At 35.7% G+C, this 20,357-nt stretch overlaps 2 protein-coding genes and 1 pseudogene across 2 annotated transcripts; 1 reads left to right on the forward strand and 2 right to left on the reverse strand.

Moving 5' to 3' along the window:
- Positions 1-1,874: 1,874 nt before the first annotated feature.
- OR52E2 (olfactory receptor family 52 subfamily E member 2) lies at positions 1,875-2,852 on the reverse strand. Its single transcript, XM_521764.1, has one exon. The coding sequence runs from the start codon at positions 2,850-2,852 to the stop codon at positions 1,875-1,877; it is 978 nt and encodes a 325-aa protein (XP_521764.1).
- Positions 2,853-12,820: 9,968 nt separating this feature from the next.
- Positions 12,821-13,747, forward strand: LOC466366 (olfactory receptor 52E1). The gene has a single exon (XM_521765.3). The coding sequence runs from the start codon at positions 12,821-12,823 to the stop codon at positions 13,745-13,747; it is 927 nt and encodes a 308-aa protein (XP_521765.1).
- A 5,591-nt stretch (positions 13,748-19,338) lies between these two features.
- Positions 19,339-20,347, reverse strand: LOC466367 (olfactory receptor 52D1-like; annotated as a pseudogene).
- Between the last annotated feature and the right edge of the window lie 10 nt (positions 20,348-20,357).

Below are 20,357 nucleotides of genomic sequence, written 5' to 3' on the forward strand. Positions count from 1 at the left end.
TCCTGTGTATCGACTGAGTTTGTATGCAGCCCGCTTTGGAGATCAGTATATCAAAACCTGGGAGGATTGTTGTTCAGACATAGTGAGTTTAAACATTTGTCCTTTCATATGTGGTAGCTAATAATCTCTAGAGCTCATTTAGCCATATTAAATACAATCATGAAGAAGAAACAATAACTTGCATGTGTGTTCACGTGTGTGTGTGCTATTGTGATATGTATGTTTCTGGTTGAACTATTAATTCACCAGCAGGCATCAATTGCTGTTAGTACATGTGGGGAAAGCATTAAGGAATTATGCTCCTGGTTTATAATTTCAGTTACAGGGAAAAGAAGTGGAAACAGGCTGACAAAAAGTGTAATGAGTGATCAGGATGGGAGGAATTGAGTGTCATTGGAAAGGGACATACAAAACATAGACAAGCAGATATACAAATACAGTCAAAGATGGTTTAGAATGAAATAAACAAAATGCATTATGAAACAACTATTTCGAATAATAAAATTAATCCAGTTGTGTGAAATTAAATTCTAATTGTAAAAATTCTACTAGGACAGATAATTTCAATTTTTCTCTCAACAAGGATATAAAAAATATTTGGGGGAATTATGGTGAAATGAAGAATGAGAGATAAATTTAGAGCTAATTTTTTCTCAGCTTATTATTCTTACTCTAAAATCTTGGTGTTTTTCTGCCCCAAGATGGCTTCCATAATAGAAGAAAGTTTTGCTAATGGTTGGACTTTTATTTTTTAGTAAAGTATAAAACCTTATTAAATTATATTAAGTATGAATTAAAATCAATGCATTTGTATACTAAGTTCATTGACAGGGAGACTCAAGACTTTTTAAAAATAGGTTCTTCCCCAAAGGACCTATTTATTCATTGTGATTTTGAAAAATACCTCTTTTGTTTTAGAATAATTTTAGATATAACAGTAATTCGTGAGGATATTGCAGATAGTTCCCATATATCCCACATTTAATTCCCCTTATTGTAAACATCTTATATTAGTGTAGTCTATTTTCCAAAATTAATGAAGCAGCTAATTGATACATATTTATTGCTAAAGTTCAAACTTCATTAAGATTTTCTTAGTTTTTAGCCAATGTCCTTTTTCTAATCCAGCATCCCATTTAGGATACCCCATTACCATTAAATCGCTGTGTCTCTTAAGGGAAGATAAACATAAATTGTAATGATATAGAACAATTAAAACAAAAAGTATGGACATTTCAAAGTTGAAGTTGCTCATTAACTTTAGACTCTATAAATTCCACAAAGTAAGGGAAGGTGACATAGTCAAAATTTTATCTCCAGCATCCTACAGTTATAAAAGTTGACACTCAGAGAATTATTATAATTGTATTGTAAGAAGCAGCTCCATGAAACATCAGTTACCCAGCAAAAATGGGTGCATTCATATCTGATATAAACACTTCAACCAGCTATTCCAAATAATAGAGAAAAATAACATTACCTGCTTAAATGAAATTATAAGGGTATTGAATAGAGAGAACAAGAATGCAGCAATATGGTAAAACCCCATCTCTACTAAAAAACAAAAATTAGCCAGGCATGGTGGTTCATGCCCGTAGTCTCAGATACTTGGCCGGCTGAGGCAGGAGAATCACTTGAACCCCGGGGATAGAGGTTACAGTGAGCTGAGATCATGCCACTACTCTCCAGCCTGGGCAACAGAGCAAGACTCTGTCTCAAAAAAAAAATGCAGCAACAGATCTCAAAATGTGGTATGAAAAGCAGATGGAGAAATTCAATGTATTTAAATACAGAAGAGAGCCAATGAAGCCACATATTAGAATATAATTTTTAAGACAAGACATTTCTCTCACTGAAATTTCATAAAATGGCATTCAGAACCTCGTATGTATTAGGTACTCTTCCTTTTCCATTCCTTGTTCCTGCAATAATATTTTCCTTACACATTTATAGATCGGCTTGGTTCTGACTCCATATATGACAGGATTGAGCATTGGTGGCACCACAACATAGAGACTGGCTAGGAGTATATGGATATAGCGGGGCACATTTCGGCCAAAGCGATGAGTCACAAAGGAAAAGAGGGCTGGTGTATAGAAGGCAAGGATTACACACACATGTGAACCACATGTGCTGAGGGACTTGAGTCGGGCTTCATGAGTAGGAAGACGGAAAACAGCACGAAGAATATGCACATAAGAAAGGGCAATGACTGTGATGTCAAACACTAGATTACAAATGGCACATAAACCATAAATAATATTGATTTTGATGCTGGCACAAGATAGATGAGCAAGACCCATGTGCTCACAGTAGGTGTGGGGAATGACATGATTCCCCCAGAAGGGCAACCGCAATATAAGAAGTATAGAGGGAATGACGAAAATTAAAGCCCTCACAAACACACCAAGACCAATCACAGAAACAACCTTGTTGGTGAGGATGGCGCTATATTGGAGTGGATTGCAGATGGCCACATAGCTGTCATAAGCCATTGCCACAAGGACTGCTGACTCCGTAAGTGTGAAGTTGTGGATAAAAAACATCTGGGTGAGGCAGGCTTCAAAGATGATCCCTCTGAGGTTGATCCAGAAGATTCCAAGCATCTTAGGGATGGTAGCTGTTGAGAGACCCACATCAATGGTGGCCAACATGGCCAGGAAGTAGAACATGGGCTGGTGTAGGCTGCTGTCAGTCTTGATCACAAGTAGAATAGTGAAGTTCCCTATGAGTGCGATCATGTACACAGCACAGAAGGGAAAGCCGATCCAGATGTGAAGTGTTTCTAGTCCTGGGATCCCCAGCAACAGGAAGGAGGAGGGGTGAAACTGGGTGTCATTAGGAAGGAACATCCAGCTTGTGAATGCATAAGTCCACAGTCTACAGAAATGTATGCTCACCCAATCTGCATGTAACCACACAGGCTTCTGCAGTTCGGAGACAAAAATTTAATATAAGAAACATACATTTGTGCACATGATTTTTTGCAGGAAATTCTATCACTTTGAAACATACTGTATACAGAGCACTTTAGGTAAGTAACAAACATCTCAGGGATAAATTCTTAGATGCATTTATACAGTAAATTAAAATAAAATGTTCTACGTGATACTTTCAACTTTGCTAGCATTCTACTCTACCTAAACCCTATCAATATAACCTCACTGCCAATATTATGCTAAGATTTGCCTGAATACTTTTTACTTTAGCTATTCTCTCTCATTATTACCATCATCACCAAAGAACCCCTTTGAATTTTGAACAAGGTAGGGTTTTCCTAGCCCTTAAATGTAGTGGCGGAAATTAATTCCAGTTGATTGAATGATAACACATATGGATTAACACAGAGGGTGGGTACTCTCTATTCAATAAACACACAGACTGATCAAAATTTATGCCAAAATATACTAAAAATCTCTTAAAGGTTTAAAACTGTCCATTTAAAAATATTTACTCATTATTACTGTAAAATAAAATACAGAGTAACAGTGAAAACAGTAGCATCAACTACCAATTATTGAAGTACTGCCTACTATTTGCAAAGCTTTGTTATGTGCAAATCATCTCTAATTTATAAAAAGAACACCCTTCAAGGAGAATATTAATTTTTCATATTTTCCATGTAAGCGATCAATGAGTTTAAGAGGCTTGTCAGATGTTTAAAATGCTTCTAATGGGTGATCTGGGAAATTAAGCTAGGGATAAAAGTAGCGAATTGACATGGAAGGAAAATAGAAAGAAACAAAAGCGTAATGTATGACTTATCTGTGTTATTCACACCGGATAAAATACACACACACGTGCATAATATTACACACAGGTTAGACAAATACACATTTTTTTCAAAACTCACAACATCCATCTGAATAACACATGTTAGTATCTCTAGCTCAAAGCTGAGGCAATCATGACTTTAGGAACTTAAGATATATGTCAAATGTTTAATTAAAAACTAGTGAGAAAAAATAGGAGCCTTATAATATTAGATTTATGATAATGCAATCATGTTATTTATTTATTTATTCATATTTTATTATTTGAGACAGAGTCACACTCTGTCACCCTGACTGGAGTGCAGTGGCACAATCTTGGCTCACTGCAACCTCTGCCTCCCAGGTTCAAGGGATTCTCCTGCCTCAGCCTCCAGAGTAACTGGGATTACACGCACGGGCCATCATACCTGGCTAATTTTTTATATCTTTAGTAGAGACGGGGTTTCCCCATGTTGTCCAGGCTGGTCTTGAACTCCTGGCCTCAAGTGATCTGACCACCTCTGCCTCCCAAAATGCCAGGATTACAGGAGTGAGCCACTGCACCCAGTCTCAATCATTTCAAAGTTACCTAAATTCATCTAATCTGTCTTCATGCACCTTGCTTGTAATATTTGATGGGGGAGTATTTTCAGAGCATTTCTGACCATGGAAAGCTTTTACTGTTCCATAGAAAAATGCCTTACTCAAGATTAGAGAGGTTAACAAACCCTGGCAGTTTGAAAGAAATGCCACGTAAATTATTGGGATTACTACCCAAATTAATGATAGTGATAAGTATGTAAATCATATGCTATGTAAGTCTATACCCCATTTTATAAAATGTGGGATGTTTAACAGGTAAAATAAAGAATAAATGACTACAAGAAAAAAATTGTCTGTGTACATAAAATAGCCATCTTCTTGAGAAATATGTAAATGAACAAAATTACAGGCATCATGTTTTTTGAATACACAGAACTCCATAAAATATAACTAATGGTTTTCAGAAGATACAAAAATAGAAATATCTGGCACAACAATATTTTGGTGATAAATAAGTGCCACCAATCCTGTCTATCATGTCACATCAAACATTCTTTATGTGTTAAAATCTATTCTGAATGAAAACACAACTGTAAAATCACTAAGCTAATTTGTTAGTGAAATAAAATAACTCCTCTTTTAAGAGAGTTTTTTTTCCTGAGAATAACTGCTGAATAAGTTACATATATATGACTTCTTTAACCTGTGCAGAATTACATAGCTCCTTCTGAATTACTTTGTTTGGAACATCAAAGTAGTATTTGAAACAGCCATACCTCAATCAATGTGAATTGGGAATAATTAAAGAGATCATCAGACAGAAATTGTTTTTGAAAGGAAAAACAAAGAAATCAAACACAGATTTACTCATTATTTTACCTCTTATATTTTATAACTCCATTTCAAGCTAACAACTTAAGCTTCAATCTTATACTAATTTACAAGAACCCTATACTTACTCACCTGTGCACACATTTTATGTTATTGGTGTCAGAATTTATTTTTATATTTGCATCAATTAACAACTTTTTGCAGTTGTAGTTATTCTTAATACTTTTTTCCTTTTACTTTTATACTAGTGTTAAAAGTTATTAATTCACCACCATTTAGTATTACATTATTCGGCATTTGTATATATATTTACCTTTACCAGTGAGATTTATACTTTCATATGTACTAGTTAGCATCCTTTCATTTCAGAATGAATTCCCGTTAGCACCTCTTGTAAGACAGGTCTAGTGGTGACAAATTCCCTCAATGTTGTTTGTTGGGTAAAGTCTTTCATTTGTAAAGGACAGGCTGGGTTGAGTGAATCTAGTAATCTCATTTGGCATTTTTTCCCCCAGCACTTTGAATATATCATCCCATCCTTTCCTGGCTTACAAGGTTTCTGCTGAGAAATCTGCTGATAATCAATTCTGCTGATCTGCTGATAATCAAGTAAAGGTTGCCTTGTGTGTTATAAATTACTATTATTTTTATGGTGACAAAATTTTCTTTGTGTTTACAATTTGATCAGACACAAGCGCAACTTCTTACGGTCAGAAACGATTAACAAACCTGCAAATGTACCCCTGAACCTAAAATAAAAGTTAAAAAATAAGCTTAGAACTAAAACTAAGAATATCTATATATTTCTAGTAACAAAGACTGAAAACAGATAAACAGTATCACCCCTCAAGGGAGATGAATCAATTGAAATTATCAAAAAATATGTGAAAAGGGGCTGTAAGAGCCAAACAGTGTGTATAATCTGTCCTCACCTCACCCATACTCTCTTTATTTTAGCATCCTATCCAACACTTGGCTGAAACTAAAACAGTTCTAGTTAAGTTAATTATTGATCTCTGGACACCAAACCCAAACAAATATCCCTGTCTCATCCTACTACAACTCCCAGCAGCATGTGACCCTGGATCATTCCATTCTTTGAAACAAAGTATATATATTTATATAGTTTGTTTAAGAGTGTGTGTGTGTATACATATGTATATATACTAGTTTATATATACACGCTAGTGTATATATAATACTAGTTTACATATATATATATACATGTTTAAATAGCAAGCTATATATATACACACACACCCATACACACATGCATAAATATGTGTAGGTGTTTGTGTTTGTGTGTGTGTATATATATATGTGTGTATATATGTATGTGTGTATATATATTTTGAAGTATGTATACTTATTTGTTATGTATTTTTGACAATTTAGTTAGACACAAGTGGAACTTCTTACAGTAAGAAATGAATGACACACCTGCACATGTACCCTGAACTTAAAATAAAAGGTTCAAATATACTATATGTACATATATAAACATACTCATATGTATATATTACATCTATATATACTGAGTATGTTTATATATAACATACTATATGTATAACATAAAAATCTCTATGTATATAACTAACATACTCGTGTTTCCTTTTATATTGCTAATCTTTTTAAAATCTTTGTTGAATATTCCTTCACAGTCAGATTTCTAAAGGTTGCCATGGATACCTTAAATTTTAGATCTGATTTTATCTCTCTTATATAACTACATTCTTTCTCTAAGATTTTTTAATTCAGCAATGCAGCATTCAAATCTGTCTATGCATTGATAACTCCACTGTACATCTTCATACTTGACTCCTCTAATGATCTCCCAAGTAGTATATTTGACAACGTACTGGATATTAGAACATCTAAGAGGCACAGCAAACATCACACAATCAATAAAGAATTTTCCTTAATAATATCCTTAACATTTCCTTCTCAGTAAATGTAAATCTTACTGCATGGTTATTCAAATCTGAAAACTAGGCATTGTTCTCCATTATTAAAACCCTTTTACCTCTGTCAAGTTCTTCAATAAGTCCCCTTGTTTTTATGTCCAATGTGCTTTAATTTATTTACTTCTGATCTTTAGCACTGTCATCACTATTTATTTTCTGCGATACTTTGTTAGCCTTTTATCTCATTCTTTCCACTCTTAGGCCATTCTTCCTAAATCTATGTTTTCATAGCAGGTAGTAAATTCTTGAAAAACAAAGCAACAACAATGAAACATTGGCAAGTCAAGTCATTCCTCTGCTAACAAGATAATTTGTTTCTACCGCTCTCAGAGTAAAAGGAAAAACATTGCTATGATATCACTTGTGAGACTGTTACATAATGGGATCATTTTTCCTTATGTATGGAAAAGAGAAGTAGAAGTATACATCTGGTTTTGCCCCCACACATCTTCCTTCTCATCATTGTGCTCTTTTGCCCAAATTCCTTAGCTTGCTTCCCAGACAGCTTCACTCTTTCTGACATCAAACAGCACTGCCACTCTTGTTCACCAAACTACAGGCATTTTTTTCACTCTTTCTTTTGGTGTAACAGTTCAAACCTCTTTTTTTTTTCACCACTCTATTTAAACATTTTCTATCCAGTTATCTGAGATAGCCCACCACATTTTCCTTTATATTACTGTATTACTAACACTTTATTTTCTCCTACAAAATTTTCGCCATTTTCTCCTCACCCATCCATATCCCCTATCTCTAACTTCCTAAAGCCAATCTCTCTTTCCTTTAGCCAACCTTTTCTTTCCTTGTTTCTCTTCACAAATGGCAGTTGTTTTCCCTCCTAGCTCTGCCCTCCTCCCTCCATCAGACTTATAAAATGTGTACGCTACGTCTGTTTACCCGTCCCTTCATTAGCTTATTGCTTTGTACTCTTACTCCTGGTTAGAATGCTCAAGTTGGGCTTCGTTCTGCCTAGGGGGTCTAGAAGGTTACCAGCTTATATACCGATGATAAAGGAAGCCTCTCATTTGTCCTGGAGTTCTGGAAGCCTGGGGGAACTGTAGCTACTCATGCTATATGGGGAGTAGAGACCCGTCGGTCTAAGGGATGTCAGTTGCTCAGGCAGAGGTACAGGGAATTTCCGTACAAACTGAGAATTCCTAAGGGAGGTTCAAGTGGGAGAAAATCAAGGAAAATCTGATCCTATCTCTGCTGGCTGGATGAGCTTAGATACACAATGGGGAGTGGGTAAGCTCCAGCTATGTAAATTTTCAACAGCCTAAAGGCACTATGTGAATATTAAAATTGTAGAATTGAATAAAAAGAATATGGCACTAAAATGGTTACTAGAAGTGGGCAGATTCTAGAAACTACTCAGTCATTTGGTAATCTCATAGGGAACTTCCCTAAGTGTTAAGAGTGAGCCAGAAATAGATGCATTCACAGAGAGACTGACATAGGTTCAAACGCTCTCAAATGCTGCTTTAAGATCTGAGATTGTTAGTGGCCATGGCCACCTGCCAGAAGCAAATCTAAAGCTAAATCTTCTAAGTCAGAATAGTATTGTATACATTATCCTTGGACTCAAATTATTAATATTTCTAATTTATTTTACACAAAGTATCTTGCATTAGCATAACCAAGCAGAGAAAGAATCAAACAAATGTGTCATAACACCAGTTTTTTTTTAAATAGGAATAAACATAGGAGATCAAATAATACTATTTTCAAATAGGTCTTATAATAACTGTAATTAAATATACTTAAGAAAATTAAATAAAATTTGAAGTGTTCTTTAAAAAACTAGAACTCTTTTAAAGATTCAAATGGAAACTCTGTATGTGAAAAAAAAAACTTGAATTAAGAAATCAAGAGTCTTTACTTCTATTCTGTGAAGGAACTGTAAAACTGAAAACCTAATTAATGCCCAAAGTTGTGTAGATCTTAAATAGCAAAGCTTTCAATGCGGGCCATCAAGATTCCTAGCTATATTTCTTACCTTGTACTTTATATATGGCCCAGAAAAACTCCAAGATGAAAATTATCTTTAAATTGTTATATTTTGGAAAGTTCCCAGAAAACTTAGAAGAAACCAATAAATACCAACACAAAGATTAATACAAATCTTCTCAGGATAAATACATAGTATATCAAGAGAAGGGTTGCTGATAATGAATTTCTAATATAAATGAGTAAGTCAGTTTTATATACATGTAAAAAAGAGGAGAAGGAAAAAAACACTGTAGACACTATATGTGAGGTACAGCATAAACAAACAAATTAAAAAAATAAAGCAACCTATGTGGCAGGTAAGATAATGGACCCCAAAGATAAAGGGGAATTTAAGTTGCAGATGGAATTATGGCTGATGATCATGTGACCTTAAGATAGGGAAGTTATTCTAGATTATGTAGGCATGTTCAATGTAATTACAAACATCCGTACAAAGTGGAAGTAGGAGGCAGCAGAAAAGTCATTGTCAGAGGGATGTGATGTGAGATAGACTGCATAGGCCATTGCAGGCCTTGAAGATAGCAGGAGGCCATGGACCAAAACATGTTGGCAGCATCCAAAAGATGGAAAAGTTAAGAAGGTGGATTCTCCCCTAAAGGTTACAGGTGTGAGCTACCACGCGGGGCCAACCTTGGACATCTTTTCCCATCTGCCAATACGTCTTCACAAGTGGCGTGTGGCAGTCCCTCTAATGGCTGTGCCCGACTTCCCGGTCTGATCCTCCTTGATGGCTCCTTTCTTGGGTTTAACTCCGTGGGTTGCATTTCCTGCACAGCCATTGGCTGCCTGCCACTACTGCCACCTTTGTCTTAGAGAATTTAATTTGGTCATTAGTCTACCTATTATGGTGCATGGACTAGCCCCACCCTCCTTGAGGTGTTCAGGACAAAGAACGCAGAACTGACACCAGCAATATTGTTAAAAAATGCTTAAGGATTTTATAAGACTTTTTAAAAAATAATATCATATTTTTAAAAAATATTAATTTTACCATTGGAAATCAGATAATCCTATATTTCAGAATCTGGTCTCAGAACCAGGACATGGGTTGTCTATGTACAATAACACTCAATTTCACAGGAAAGGGTTAATACTAAGCTCAGAGCTTTGCAGGTCCCATTATCTCCAGGGTGTTCCAATATAAGGTGTTGCAAAGATCTCCCTCTGGATGCTGTGACCACGTTACAAAACCCACCCTCATAAGCAAATGGAATTCAGAAGAATGTGAAGGGAGATTTGCTTACTTCTGCAGGTGTTTCTGCTGGTAGGTAACATTTTGGAATTACGGATTCTGATCTGTGGCTGAGAACAATGAAAAGAGCAGAAGATGATAAAATAGGGGAAAGAAAAGAAAACCTTCTTATTGAGGGAAGTGGATAAGACAGCTTACTGTAAGAATTTGTTGGCATAATTTCATATACACTTGAGCAACTACTACCTTCAATTGTTTCTTATACATCTTACACAATCTTTGTGTGAAGCTCTGACATCTTTTGATACTTTTGCCATTCTGTGCACTACAGCTCTTCACAGCCATGTAGTGATCTATCAAATTTCTTTCCCTTCATGTTTTCTGTGTATTTCTCACTGTTCCCTCTCCTTTAGTCCTTCTAACTTAATCTAAAGATTAGATAAATTGCCCCAGCCCAGGCCCATGTTTGACACGGAGAAAAAACCATAATTGAAGTTACCTTAAACCATTCAGAAATTATCCCTCTCCAGTATAACACAACCAAATTACATGCTACTTTTCTCTGACAGAAAGTAGTCCCAATCATTTTTCAATGGTGCAGTTTCCAAATGTGTGATACAATTTATGTGCAAATGTCAAATGATAAGAATAATCATTTGTACTGGATTATAAACATTAAAAATGCTACCAAAATATCTATATGCAGATAAAGTATCAGGATTGAATGTCTGCTAAATTACGTAAAGGATTGCCTGACAAACTGTATAAGCAAGTTTCACTATAGCTTTTTATTTTGTCATGTTCTCATCAATAGGATAACCAGTCACTGTAATACACTTTTTTGATGAGACATCTCGAGTCAGACATACCTTGCAAAGCTCTTGCAATGCAGGCATTTTACTCTCATTTCATAGGTATGGAGTCTTAGACTTAAAGAAGAAAAATAATGTATTCAATATTACACGGAAATGAGAAACAAAACATAGACTCAATTCCTAGTGTTGGTTTCTAAACATTATTCCATTTTCATATACTAGGCCCTGTTAAGTTAGCTAAACCAAACTCACAAAGAAGAAATCTGAATATAGGATTCTGTCACATCTCTTTCACCAGTCTCCTCAATTCCAACACCACATCTTGCGTATAGTCACCCCGATGAAATTAGGATAGTTTTCCAAATAGTTATTTTTTTCTGAGTTACTCCTCTTCTGTTTCCCAATTTGCTTGTTTTGGAATAATTATCTTAACTCAATTTCCTTTTCTTCTCCCTATATCTGATCAATTTCTACTTTCTAAGATTTCTTAAGAAATTTGCCCAACACCCAAGCTGCAGTGCACCCTTCCAAGACATACACACACACACACACACACACACACACACACACTAGTGTGTGAAAGAGAAAGAGTTCTTAATCACAGTGTGCTTGACCACAGTTTTATAAAGATAAGATACATCATAGCAACACTTAATATAGCAAGACAAATGCTAGACTCACTATCAGGAAGTGGTGTGTACAAATTAACTTACTTTGCCTGACAACTTTGTGATGTTTCATAAACTTGAACACTAATGTTTGTGTGTGTACATGTTTATAAATCTGTTTCTTTCTTGACAGTTATCAGCAGAAAGACAATTAGAAATAGCAAGGTTAATCAACAGATCTGAAATGAAGAGGGATATGTGCATTCCATTGTAAGTAGACCCAGAGTAAGAAGATTATCTTGAGAGGGTTATCCAGAGTAAGAGGTTTCATTAATAAGACCTCAAGGCAGGGTTCCTCTCTAATATTGGCACCCGCAAGAAAGGAGAGATTGGAAGATGACTTGGAATGAGAAATGGACTTGCAGACTTAAACGATAAAACACCTGCACACATCCAAAATTATCTTAGACTGTTCCAGTTTGATACATTTGTGGTTTCTTCGAAGAGTGGATTACATATTCTCAGCTCATAAATGTGAACTATAATGGGTCTGGTCATATTTAAAGCATGTGTCTACTTATTTGTCCGTAATGTATGTATCTATGAATTAAGCAGTTTCTCCATTAAACAATGTTAAAATATTTTCAGGAGAATCTTATGTGCATCTAAAGTAGTAAGGGAACAATTTTATCTCACCAATATTTTATAAGTTTACATTGCTGATTTGGGTAACTGTTACAACTACTAACACTAACTTTAAACCACTATGTTGCATCAGAAAATAAACCTTCTTTAGTTCATCTTTTGCAATCAGTCTCAGCATATAATCTGGTACATACGTGGTAGATAATTAATGTTTGTTGAACTAAAATATTGAATTTACTTGAATGAATCTAATGAAGTACATTTAAATCTTTGGCCACATGTTACCATTAAATTGTATGTACTTTCAAGCCTCTATGATGCAGAAATATAGTAGATATTAGTTTCACTGATTTCTTTGTTTTCTGTGTGCACTAAGCAAGGATAAGACCCACTCAGTGAACGAGAGACATTTAGTCTATAATATATCTTAGTATAAAAAGTTCCCAGAAGAACAGCCTCAATGAATACCACTCTATTTCATCCTTACTCTTTCCTTCTTCTGGGAATTCCTGGGCTGGAAAGTATGCATCTCTGGGTTGGTTTTCCTTTCTTTGCTGTGTTCCTGACAGCTGTCCTTGGGAATATCACCATCCTTTTTGTGATTCAGACTGTGAGTAGTCTCCATCATCCCATGTTCTACTTCCTGGCCATTCTGTCATCTATTGACCCGGGCCTGTCTACATCCACCATCCCTAAAATGCTTGGCATCTTCTGGTTTACCCTGAGAGAAATCTCCTTTGAAGGATGCCTTACCCAGATGTTCTTCATCCACCTGTGCACTGGCATGGAATCAGCTGTGCTTGTGGCCATGGCCTATGATCGCTATGTGGCCATCTGTGACCCTCTTTGCTACACACTGGTGCTGACAAACAAGGTGGTGTCAGTTATGGCACTGGCCATCTTTCTGAGACCCTTAGTCTTTGTCATACCCTTTGTTCTATTTATCCTAAGGCTTCCATTTTGTGGACACCAAATTATTCCTCATACTTACGGTGAGCACATGGGCATTGCCCGCCTGTCTTGTGCCAGCATCAGGGTTAACATCATCTATGGCTTATGTGCCATCTCTATCCTGGTCTTTGACATCATAGCAATTGTCATTTCCTATGTACAGATCCTTTGTGCTGTATTTCTACTCTCTTCACATGATGCACGACTCAAGGCATTCAGCACCTGTGGCTCTCATGTGTGTGTCATGTTGACTTTCTATATGCCTGCATTTTTCTCATTCATGACCCATAGGTTTGGTCGGAATATACCTCACTTTATCCACATTCTTCTGGCTAATTTCTATGTAGTCATTCCACCTGCTCTCAACTCTGTAATTTATGGTGTCAGAACCAAACAGATTAGAGCACAAGTGCTGAAAATGTTTTTCAATAAATAAAACATAGCTCATTTATAAATATCAGATTGATTATTTATCAGTATTATAAATAATCATATTTACAATGAAAGTGGCACGAATTTTCTATGTTCAAAATAATAACAGAACATTTGGAAAGTATTTAGGACCATCTTAGGGGAGGACTGAAAATGGCAATCGTTTGGCAGGTGCTACCCAGAAATGGAAAGGTAAGCCCATGTCAAATGGATAGATAAGAATGTTTTCTAATATTCCATTGTTGGGACATGATTCAGATTCCTAATATGAAATAATATGAACACGTTGTCCTGCATCCTTTATGACTGAGCATAGCATAGCCATAGGCAATTTAAAGCAAATTCAAACAAAAAACCAGAAACAAGCAAACAAAAAAACACCATAAAGCCCTTTATATCTTGAGTTTAAATAAAAATATCGAGGCATCCCAGTAAGTGCTGGTTCTATACAATAAACATTGGAGGATTTTCCATATACCTGGACTATCAAAAATAATGTTATTTTTGACTTTGTCATAATAACGTTGGAAGGCATAAAATTGATACTGTGAATATGACAGCTATGTAAAAAGCTTGAGGTCTTCCACCATAAAGAGAATAGCAGAAACTTAGAAATCTTGGTAAATTTGTAGTCCTTTTTTTACAGGAAAAAAAAATAGTCGTGTTGTATTTTTTACATGGTGGACAAGTTTTTATAAAATCTAACTTACTGATAGTTCTTTGAAAACGAACTGTTCTTTTCCAAACAATATCGTTTATGTGTCTTTTTTTGTGCCATCCCTTAGAGAACTTTCACTTTTATGGAATGTCAAAAGTCCAAGTGATCTTCTAAGTCTATCACTACCTAAGTGTTTTTTGTTGTTATTGTTGATTGTTGTTTGTTTTAATGAAAGTTTAGTTCCATGTGATATAATTCAGTGCTCTCCAGGTCCATGTGACATTATTGACATTATGAATAGAAAGATTCAAGAGAAAATGTGATCGTGAAATTTGGAAAATTCTAACTTTCTAACAATGTATTTATTGCAGGACCTCTCAGACTTTTTAATTTACAAATACTCATTTGAAACTTTGAATCAAGATTGGTGTCAGAGTGCTCTTCTTAGGCCATCCCATGACACATATTCTGTAGAATGCACTTTAGAAAAAAAATCCTACTTATTGTTATTATAATGGAAAATATGTCAAATATTCTTAGGGGTGGATATGTATTAATTAACATTACACCCTGGACTAGAAAATCTACGAAAAAAGTCAGTTATACTGTGTATTTATAGGCTTTATACTTACACATTAATTATGCAAATATAGACTTTTCCTGGACCCCAACTGTGAGACTGAACTCATCGTTTACCTATTCATTTATTCTGTTGTATTGGTTCAGCCTCAATCCTAGGCTAGCACCATGTTCCTGGGCCTTGGAGGTGAAAAGTTCTCAGTGAGTGATTCTGCCCCTCCCCAAGCTGCAGGAGACTTCAGATGATCCTGATTCATGCTGTGGTTACAGAATTTATTTCTGCTCCTTTAAGGAACAATGATCTTCACATGTTCTGTTCCCCTGGTAGCTGAAGGCATTCGCTCCTCAGGGAAGAGGAGAAACAGGGAACTGGGTGAAGTGTGATTCCCATCCTTCTGTGGCTGCTATTCCCTTCTACCAGGTCTGTTCCATTAGGAACGCTTTTTCAGGCAGCCCTGCCTCCAGTCTTTCTAACAATTACTTGGTAGAAGTCTAGGGAGGACAACCTGAGTGGGAATGAATTCCCTCATTTCATATTCTCATATAAGTCTATACTTCACTTTGAGGAATTTGCTTTAAAATTTTAGTAAAGCCTTTTTACTGGCTTGTGTAGAATCTGACATCTGGCCCTAATAAACTAGGGATCATGTTCCAACTTTTCTTGAAGTTGTCTATCTTTCTTTAGGTTAGAATTAGTTGGTTGCTCTGTGATTTTAACTAGTTGATCAGTCCAAGAAAATTGCTAGTTTTTTTTTTATTGTACACTTTTTTTGGCCATAAGCTTTTGAGAGCAATGGTCTTCCAACATATACATGCTAAATAAAAACAAGAAGTCCTGGTAGAAATTTTAAAGCATGCTGTAGCATTTAAGTGGAAGGGCATCTATATCCATTGGTAACTTCCTATAACTCTGTTTCTCCAAGGATGGGCTGTGAACCACTGAATCATAAATATTATGATGATTGTTGAAAAGCAGATGTTATGGAAATCACCACAGAAATTTTGAATCTGATTGCCTTACAGTAGACCCAAGCAATCTCTAAGAGGCTTCAAGCATTCTAAATTTGAGAACAATCACTCCTGAAAGTTGAAAGTTGATTAATAATAATCATTTGACCATCAAAAGGAAATACCAGGATCATCTTTAGAAAGAGAGGTAGTTGCATGCAGAATTGGCCAAACCAAAGCTGAACACCACTACCTCTATACCTCTACACAAACACACACACACACATGCACACACTTCTGACTTGGCCTAACCCACAGCAAACTTTGTTTTTATTTACCTGATACTCCTGATGTCTTGTATTCAGAAACTATTACTATTTCTATATAGTATAGTGGGTAAGAATATAAATCTAGTGTCAGACACCTTAGGTTCAAATCCTGGCTCCACCTTTACCATCTCTGTGACTGTGGAAAAATCAAATAATTTCTCTGTGTCTCTGTTTTCTTATTTGTAAAATAAGCATATCAATATTAGAAATCTTGTCAGTTTGCAGGAGGAATTACTGAGGTTAAGGGATCTAAAAATTCAGAATGAACTAGCGGAATGTCAGCACCATATAAATGTTATATGTTATACTGGAAAGAAATGTCTATGTATTTGAATCAACTTTATCAAACTACTGGAGCAACATGTTTCTCCCCACTCTTCATGTTCAAGTTATAAATCCCATCCTTTCTCCATACCCTGATTCACTATGTGCTAGGGAGAATGATAAGAATAATGAGAAAGGTAATAGATTTGCAAATTTGGCAAGCATAAACTGAGTAAGTTTAATTAAGAACCCCTCCCCTCAAACACACACACTCTTTTGGTAAGTCTTTCTAAATAAGTTATATGTGTTTCCTCATGCTCCGCCACGTGGTAAATCTTCCCATTCTGATGAGAAATATATGCCTGACTCTGGGGGTTACTTACAGTGTTCACTGGCTCTCAAGCCAAACAAAGTCCTTTACAATAGCTTTAATCACTAAGAAATATTATATCTAGAATTCATCCTTCATTATTTTATTTTATCTCAATCTCTTCAGAAATCATATGGGAAAGAAAGGCTATATTTTTGTGTGTCCACCACTGAGATCCTGCAAATGATTACAAATGTTGCCTTAAGTATAACTGTATTTCCAGCGAATTCTGGTTAGTAATTAAACACTGACTAAATGAATCTAACTAAAGTGAAGGTGCTCATGGAGAATGGTATGAGCAGTAGTAACAATTTTGATAGCTGAGTCTGTGAGAAGCTGTACTCCTGAAAGCCCCATTCAATGACATTCAGCTGTATATAAAATAGTTGTGAGATTACAGAAAAGTTATTTCCTTAGAGGTAGACTTCAAATCTCAAGTTCTCTATTCAGTAACCCACCAAATATGAGTGTGCCGAGCTATTTATTATCTGGATTTTTATGATAATTAACCCCCAAATATTGCGAGGGTTGAGTGATTATGCATACAGAATGTACAGTAAAGAGCTGTGGACCGCTTAATAATATTTATTCTCTTCATAATTTTTAGCTTGAGGGGTAAAGTACTTGATTAAAATATTTTTCCAGTGGTCAACTATTAATAACTTTTCTGTGCCTTAATTTGCTCAATTTTAGCTGCGTATACAAGTTACCTAGAGAGTGTTAAAAACACAAGTGACAGAACACTACCCCCATTTCAGTTCTTCCTTCTCTAGTTTCACATGAACAAACTCTCATACAGTATGTAGACTTCTGTCTGTGTTGTTCACTTACTCTAATGCCTGTAAGATTTATCCATGTGAAACTACACATACCAAAAAAAAAGCTGCAAGATTTAATGATGATCACAGAGAACACATAATTACCTACAAATTCATGGTAATTTGGCCCACCACACACTGATTAAAAGCAAAAATAGATTTCAGAAGATTATAGAAAATGACTTCAAAAGACTAAAAGAGTGTAATAACTGGAAAGTAGAATTATGTAGCTAGAAAAATTTCATTCAGGAATGAGGGTAAAATAAAGAAAACTTTAGATGAACATATAACAGAGAAGTTAGCACCAAAAGACGCTCAAGAAAGTGCCGAATTGTGTACTTGAGAAAGAAAGAACTTCAGCCAAGAAGGATAAACTGTGGCAAACAAAAAAAAGTAAGTCTTCTGATAAGACATACATGGCCAACCAAAGATCTATGATTATACATCATGTCGATTTTAAACATCTCTTCTTCTTCTTCTCCCTCTCCTTCTCCTTCCCCTTCTTCTTCTTCTTTCTTTTTGATTCCCCATGAACTTTTTGCTTTGTTTTGTTTGTTTATTTTGAGAAAATAACACTTTGATAAAGAGTTCTACTTAGTAATATATCTGTCTCAAGATAATGATTGTCATAACCTTCATACATCTTAGCTAAAGAGCCTGTCAGGATTGAAATGAGCAACACCATTCTGGACATCATAAGGAAGGATAATAGGCATTATATAAAAATGCTTCTTCCTTTTGAAAATTTTTTAACATATCTGTACTCAGCATAGCGAATATAGAATAATCTTTATAGATCTGAAGAAAATATCACGAGACTATAAAATATGTAGTCATATCATTTAAATGGCCAAATGTTGCTAATAAACTCAAACTGAATATTTTTTATTATATATAAAACATATGATCTCAAGGTTTTAAATGTTTAAGATTTCAGGGAGGTACACTAGGCTTTTATCTGTTGAAAACATTAAGAGATTTTTATTGACACATGAAAAATGAATAAAATTCATCATCACACATTTTGTTAAGCAAATTTAATCATCATATTTAGTCATCATATATCAGAAAGAGTTGATAATAAAGTAAGATTTCCTTAAAAGGGGGGAAGGAGAAACAATGTAGGAATAAACTGAAAAATAATTGCAGCATTTTAGAATAAATTCCAAAGTGTTGTCAAAATAGTCCCCAAAAAGACACAGTTCAAAGTCAGATTTTCTCATAGCCTCTTCTTCTTTTTTTTTTCCTTTCCTCTGCCCCATGACCCAAACCCTACTCTTCTTTTATTAATCTGGTTTCCAAATATGTTCAGATTGATATCTTCTATAATGGCAAGATTCAGATAGTTATGAAGTTGAAACTTTGAAATACACTGTTTGACAGTCATATTATTCAAATTATTAATTTCAAACAGTCTAACAAGATTCAAGTGTCAAGTAATCAAATTCAAATATTTACCACTACTTGGTAAATATTTCTAAAGTGCATAGAAAATCTAAACTTATATCTGTTTAAACTTATAATTATGTTTAAATAAGTTACTTTCCACAGAAAAATCTTAGTTTTCTGATTATTAAAAGAGGGCCTTAATAAAAAGACCTTACATTCTAAGATAATACAATGTTTTGTTCAGATATTTCTCACCAACAAAAATGATTTACTTAGAGGCTTTGAAAAACTGAAAACTTTAAGGAACCTGTCCCAAATCCTTTTGGTTCTTACCCCATAGGTAATGGGGTTCACCATGGGTGGGACAAGAAGATAGATGTTGGCCACAAATATGTGAAAATGGGGAGCCACGTGGTGCCCAAACCTGTGGGTGAGAAACGAGAAGAAGGCTGGAGTATAGGATACTAAGATGACACAGACATGGGAGCCACAGGTGCCCAAAGATTTGAGCCGGGCATCTTTGGATGGGAACTGGAAGACAGTGTGGAGTATGAGGACATAAGAATAAATGATCAATATAAAGTCTACCACCCCAGTAAGGAAGGCAACAATGAGGCTGTAGGCTCTGCGGAATTTTGTCTCAGCACAGGCAATCCTGATGAGGGCCATGAACTCACAGTAGGTGTGAGAAATGATATGGGTTCTGCAGTAGGGAAGCCAGCGTAGTAGGAAAGAGTGAGGACTGAGAAGTGCTATGCCCCTGAGAACAATAGCTAGGCCCACTCTCCCAATTACAGCGCGTGTCAGAATAGCTGAATGTCTTAATGGATTGCAAATGGCCACATATCGGTCAAAAGCCATGGCCAGGAAGAAGCCAGATTCCATGGTGGAGCAAGAGTGAATCAGGAACACGAGTGAGGCAGGTTTCAAAGCGAATCTCTCCATCATGGAACCAGAAGAGACTGAGAAGTTTGGGCACAGCTGTAGAACACACAACAAGATCAACTACAGCCAGCATGCATAGGAAGAGGTACATTGGCTCATGGAGGCTGGGCTCTGTCTTGATGATAAACAGAAGAGAGCCGTTTCCCAGTAGGGCCAACAGGTAGACCACACAAAAGGGGATGGAGATCCAGATGTGAGCAGCTTCCAACCCAGGAATGCCAATAAGAATAAAGGTTGACGGACGGGCATCGGTGTTATTGTATGCTGACATAACAAGGGTCAAATGTTTTTACTTTCTCTTCATAAATTTTTCC

This window comes from Pan troglodytes, chromosome 9, assembly GCF_028858775.2.
Source record: "Pan troglodytes isolate AG18354 chromosome 9, NHGRI_mPanTro3-v2.0_pri, whole genome shotgun sequence".
NCBI lineage: Eukaryota > Metazoa > Chordata > Mammalia > Primates > Hominidae > Pan > Pan troglodytes.

Coding starts and splice junctions, on each gene's coding strand:
- OR52E2 (XM_521764.1), bottom strand. CDS start 2,852: ATGTTCCTTCCTAATGACACCCAGTTTCACCCCTCCTCCTTCCTGTTG.
- LOC466366 (XM_521765.3), top strand. CDS start 12,821: ATGAATACCACTCTATTTCATCCTTACTCTTTCCTTCTTCTGGGAATT.